General features: G+C 31.3%; 1 protein-coding gene across 1 annotated transcript; it reads left to right on the top strand.

Moving 5' to 3' along the window:
- Window positions 1–2390: 2390 nt before the first annotated feature.
- Window positions 2391–3669, top strand: LOC112507027. The gene is made up of 3 exons (XM_025111416.1): window positions 2391–2679; window positions 3040–3377; window positions 3478–3669. The coding sequence occupies exons 1-3, from the start codon at window positions 2441–2443 to the stop codon at window positions 3567–3569; spliced, it is 669 nt and encodes a 222-aa protein (XP_024967184.1). The 5' UTR covers window positions 2391–2440; the 3' UTR covers window positions 3570–3669.
- The last annotated feature ends 2568 nt before the right edge of the window (window positions 3670–6237 follow it).

Below are 6237 nucleotides of genomic sequence, written 5' to 3'. Positions count from 1 at the left end.
TGTGTATGTTACCATTTTGATTTAATTTTTTAAACATAAACATTGGCTAGATTGTAAAATGATGTACTAAAGTTTCAATTCGATTAACCAGACCAACCCAACCTAATTCAACCCGTACGGTTTGAGTTGGGTTAGGTTGGGTTGAATTTTTTTCAAATCGCAAACATTGGTTAGGTTGTTCAAAATGCCATAAACCCTAACAATCCAACCCATATGCAACCCTACCTCTCAAAATCTGTAAGAAAACTCGGCATATCAAAATAAAAGGTGGGTAAGCAGAGAAAAGGGAATTCTACACCAAAACGTGCGCAACCTCGTTAGGTTTTCTCCTAGCAAAAGACAAAATAACCACATTTTGTTTCAATGCTCCAAGATAGGTCTATTCATTAGAAAATATAGAAATTGTGTAACAACTCGTTCCACATGGATAGAAAATGGGAATTCTTAACTCCTTATAAGCCTAAAGTTGTGGGCTACCAATAGCTTCCATTATGGTTTTAAGTTGGATTAAACCTTATCGGGTATGATGAGTCATCGAGAGGAGGGTGTTTGTAACATCTTAGACGAATCACACATTACCGATTATAATAAAGATGATTAGCATGTAAGTATATGGAAAGAAGAATAGAAAAAAAATAGGTTTTAGTGAAATATCTCCAATGAGCACATGTGGTCCTTTCATGAATTTATGAGCACATGATAACCACGTGGGTTTTTATTACTACATTTTTATAGTCTTTAATGTTTTCTGATATAATCAACACCTAAATATCCTTTCATTTGTGTTGCAAGTGGTTTTTAAAGAGCTTATACTTATACTTATAATGCATATAAGATATCTATTAATAAATACTTAGGGACCCATTTACCTAAACACTTACCCGGTAAACATTCATCGGTAAAATTCAACACTATCGCTTACTTACCGGGTAAGATTTTATTCACTAAAATGCATAGTATGCAACAATTTATCCCTGTAAGCACTACCCATGGTAAGAGTCGTCATCCTTACTTACCGGGTAAGACTCTTGATTATTGCATTCACTCTTACCGAGTAAGATTCTTAGGGGGTGTTTGGGATTGCTTATAAAAACAACTTATTGACTTATTTCGATGTGACACCGGTAATAAACACTTTTGAGTGTTTGGATAAACAACTTATACCGGTGCCAAACCGGTAATAAGGAGTTTTTGAAGAAGTTAAATCATTCTGACTTATAATAAGTTAATAAATGGTTTTGTAAAAAAACATAAGTTGTTTTCAATAAGCAATCCCAAACACCTCCTTAGTCTTTGTCATATTCATCCGGTAAAATAAAGTGACTTGGTAAATACTTACTCGGGTAAGCGTTTGGTAAACGACACCTTAAAATTATGATTGAAAATTCAAAGATTTTAGATTTTTGTGATGATTCAAAACAACTTATTCAACCATTTCTTTTGATGATTTCAACTTGACATTTCACAGACCCTCCTGAATGTATGGGGCATTTGATAAGTATAAAAAAGACTTAATAAATGTTATTCATTATTAATTAGTAATAGATTTAATAACAAAAAATGCTTATAATTCATGGAGCAAAGAAATATTTATTTTTCTTTATTATAGATTAGTTGTGTACCCGTGTAATGCGGCGAGAGTCGTGAATTTCAATGATTTTGAAGTTTCAATGGTTTTAGTAGAGAAAATTTAACGATGATATAAGCTACATTTGATCTTTACATATTAATACAATTTGAATAAATAAGAGTCAGAATCCAATTACAGTCTATCGATGAATGATGAGATGAAATTTGGTTGAATAACAAAATAATACTGGGTTGGATACCACATCACTCGTTACATCAACATGGTAATCGGTTAATGCTTCAACCTGTTACCCGAGTACTTAAATGTTTAAAACTTTACATCTTAGATATCAAAATAAAAGTTTTAAAAATACGTTACTCAAAAATAAAAATTAAACTAAAATACATTATTTTTTAATGTGACTGTAGTGTACCGTAAGGCTACAATAAAGTCATCTAACTTATGATATCAAAACAGCACCTTTCTTGTATCTATGCATCTGAAACTGTGTGTCTGATTGAAAAAGAAAATAAAAATATAAAATATTTTAATAATTTAATTATAAATAAGTTTTTGCATATTTAAATTTATATTTATATTTTAAGTTTAAAATAGAATTTAGATATTTAAAAATAAACAAATAATATGTTAGAAAACAGACACAAGAAGCACGTGTTGGGACCGAGCAGATACTTTTTAAATAATTTAGATATTTTGTTTTATAAAAAATATTTAAAAAAAATTGGAATTATTAAACGACGACGTTGTTGGAATGTTTGCTTCTATAAATTGGTGAGGTTTTTTTGATGTATACACATATAACATAACACTCATACAACAAGAAGTATTTGTACTAAAAAAAAGAGAGCAATGACGAAGAAGTTGATCATGGAGGATGAGATGGAGACATCATTCATGTCATCATCATCATCATCATCATCATCATCCATGAAGGAGCAGGAGCAAAAGCAAGAGCAGTTGCCTCTGTTATCTCTGAATCACGTTTCCTTTATGTGTAGATCTGTTATAAGATCCGTCAAGTTCTACAACGACGTACTCGGATTCGTTCTCATCAGACGCCCTTCCTCCTTTGACTTTGAAGGCGCTTGGTTCGTAACTCTTTCTTTTATGCATTTGAGACTCTCTAAATTGCTCTTCTAACTTGCCGAATCTTCTGATACGAATTATTAATGAAATCGTAATCTACATGTCAGATTAAAACAATAGTTTTTTTTTGAAAAACCGAATGCTCGTTTATGCACTTCATTTTAGGGAACAGTTTTGAAAGGATCATAATATTATTTTTCATGTGATTTTAACCGATAATTTGTTAATGGCGGTGACTAATGATGCATCGTGTGTTGATTTTGTTGCGCAAACGATATACAGCTTGATATCATTGATGAAAATTTATGTACGTAAAGCGAAACTAACAACTTTTAGAGCTAATTGTATAAGTGTTGGAACAGGTTGTTCAGCCACGGAATTGGAATACATTTGCTAGAAATGGAGACAACTCCAACAAAGAAAGGGGCAATCAATCCAAAAGATAACCACATTTCTTTTCAATGCTCAGATATGGATCTTATAATCAAGAAACTTGAGGAATTAGACATCGAATACGTGACTGCAGTGGTCAAAGAAGGGGGTGTGGAGGTGAACCAACTCTTCTTCCACGACCCTGATGGTTACATGATCGAGATCTGCAATTGCCATGTTCTCCCTATTCTTCCCATCTCCTCGTGCCCACTCAAGAAGCTCCCCGTCATTCCACAAATCATCAACCAACCCCAATCTTCTTTCTACGGTATACATTCAATTTCCAAACAACACACACTTTCTAAATCGTGGGTGAGACCTGGTTCTGTTATAACTGATACGGGGCATGTTAATTGATAAAAATGCAGGGAAATCGAGTCCCAATAATTACTTCTGTGGGGAAGTTGACGTATTGATGATGGACAACTTGTTAATAGACATGATGCTGATCTCCATTTAAGATCAGATTCAGACAAATGCATATGATGCCATCGCTTCAAGAGGATTTGGTGTTTCCATTATTTACACGAAGGAAAATTGCAAAGAAATTATTTTTTTTTTTCAATTTTTATTTTGAAAATCATATTTTAAATGAAGAGTTTGAAAAATATATATTGATATTATTTTTATGTGGAGTGGTGAAACTTGATATGTTTTTCAAAATACACACATTTTTAAAAATACAAATTGAAATATTCATTAGATTTGGTTTGGATGTAGAGCAAATAGGCAACAATTTGTAATGTTGTTTTATGTATTGTATTTGTATAGGACAAGTAGGAGTGTAATTTCTTATGTATATGATCATTATAATATGTTTTGATAGCGTATGTTTTTTTTTTCAATTATAAGAGTACTCGTGCAATGCATCGAGACACATCTAGATTTCAATGTTTCGTTTTATTTCTTTTTAATGTCGATATAATACGGTTTTATGTGGTTTTGAAAAAGCGATAATGTTTTTATTTTTGAATAAAATATAAATTTAAAAGAAATATTAATATCAGTATCAAATTAATCTTTTTAAAAGTTCTTGTATTTTGGTGTAATTTTCTTAATTAAATTTTTTTAACTATAATTTAATTTAGTTTAATAACGAAGTAATTTATATTTGGTTTAGTAATATAATTTTCTTATAAAGATAATTAAAAAAATATTTTGTTAGAACTCGATAATTATCCTAATTATATTTTAGATTTTTTATATTTTAAAATGAGATGTTTATTCTCTATTTGATTATGTTTATCCGCGGTTAGTTACACGAATTCAAGTATAGAGCTTTAATAAATTGTACTTATGCATAATTTATTTGTAATCTTGAATTTTAAGTAATATGCATCAATATACAGTATTTCATGAATAAAAAATGGTTTTTAAGAGTTTTTATAATATAGTATAGATAATACTTTTGAGGGAATGCGTTTAAATATGTATTTTTGAACTGTTTTTACAATTTCAAGAATTGAAATCAAATGGTTAAACCATCATTTAATCAAATTTGTAAATAGTTGGACGATTTTATATTAATATTCACCGAATCATAAAATATTATTTAACTAAAATTTTCATAAACAACTTATTAAGTATTATTTATTAATGTATAGTTTTTTCAAACTTAGACACAATTATTAAGATTGATTTAAGAACCAAAAATCAATGAGCTTGCAATCAGTCTTCCAAAAATCAATGATTAATCTTCTAAAAATCAAAATGGAGATTCATTTTTGTGATGCTTGTAAAGTTCGAATGAAGTTTATGTCTTTCACAAACTAAAAACGTAGTCTCAACCAAAAGAGTATCGGAACTGATCGACATAGATGTTTTTTGGTCATTTGACAATTTAAAGCAGTGAGGAAATTTTATATCTTTTGGTGGTTCTCGATGATTTTTTAAGATATACTTGTATAGAAGTAAGAATGTGATTGAATGGAAAAGCTTAACTGTATTGTTATTTGTAGGCATGCATATATATATATATACATCTTGAGATAATCGTAACCTACCATTGTAAATCTTAACTTGCAATCAAGTGATTATGAGAGAATATATATTAATGTAGGATTGATTGTGAGTATCTCTACATGCCCCCACAAGATGGATGATTGGATAGTGAGACCAATCTTGGACATGAGTTTTTTGAACTGTCTTCTTGCAAGTGGCTTAGTAAGAGCATCAACTAGTTGATCCTTGCCAGAAATATATGAAACACGCAACTTTCAACTTTGGACATTCTCACGAATAAAATGATAGTCAAGAGGTACGTGCTTTATTTGTGAGTGAAACTTAGGATTGACGACAACATATGTAGCTCCCATATTATCACAATATATTATTCGTGCTATGATGGGTAGATGATCTAGCTCATGAAGTAGGTTTTGGATCCATAATACCTATGCGGTAGTTGCTACAACAGCTCGGTATTCGATTTTCGTCAACAAACAAGCAAGAGTCTGTTACTTATGTAAACTTTAGGAAATAGGATTTGGATCCAAGTACACAATGTAAAGATTGTTGAAATGTAGTCATCTTTATAACCAACCCAAGAAGCATTTGTGAAGGCATAGAGAGTAGTGAGCGAATCACGATGTAGTAGTAGATCTTGTGTGGATGTGCCCACTAGATAGCGTAAGAATCGCTTGAGAGCCACCCAATGTTCTTCAGTTGGATTATGCATGTATTGAGATAACCTGTTCACAACAAAAAGGAACATCTAGTCTGGTTAAAGATATTTATCATAGAATTCCCACAGTTGCCCTGTATTCAGTTGGGTTGGCCAAGGGGGTTCCATTATGAATGTTAGGGTAGGATGAGAATTCATAGGAGTAGGAACATGTTTGGCGGGTGCCATGTGAGTGTAAGGAGGTCTTGTATGTATTTATGTTGGCTAAAAAAATGCTATGAGGGTGAGGTAAGACTTCCACACCAAGAAAATAAGAAACAGTAATCAAGATCTTTAAGTGAGAAATGATTGAAGAGTTGAGAAATAAGAGTTTAGAAGAGTGGGATTTGATCTAGTGATGATGATATCATCTACATAAACAAGAAGAAAAATGTGATCAACTTTATGGTGTAAAGTAAAGAGTGAGGCGTCAGAAGTGGAATTTTTGAAACCACAACTGAGTAGATAG

This window comes from Cynara cardunculus (genome assembly GCF_001531365.2).
Source record: "Cynara cardunculus var. scolymus isolate 2C chromosome LG 2, CcrdV1, whole genome shotgun sequence".
Taxonomy (NCBI): domain Eukaryota; kingdom Viridiplantae; phylum Streptophyta; class Magnoliopsida; order Asterales; family Asteraceae; genus Cynara; species Cynara cardunculus.
This window is presented reverse-complemented; position numbering and strand designations above follow the sequence as displayed.

What these genes read in the sequence shown, in the direction of transcription:
- LOC112507027 (XM_025111416.1), top strand. Translation starts at nt 2,441, where the DNA reads ATGACGAAGAAGTTGATCATGGAGGATGAGATGGAGACATCATTCATG. An exon ending in TTTGACTTTGAAGGCGCTTG is followed by an intron (nt 2,680 to 3,039) that starts GTTCGTAACTCT and finishes GTGTTGGAACAG; the next exon opens with GTTGTTCAGCCACGGAATTG. An exon ending in ACCCCAATCTTCTTTCTACG is followed by an intron (nt 3,378 to 3,477) that starts GTATACATTCAA and finishes ATAAAAATGCAG; the next exon opens with GGAAATCGAGTCCCAATAAT.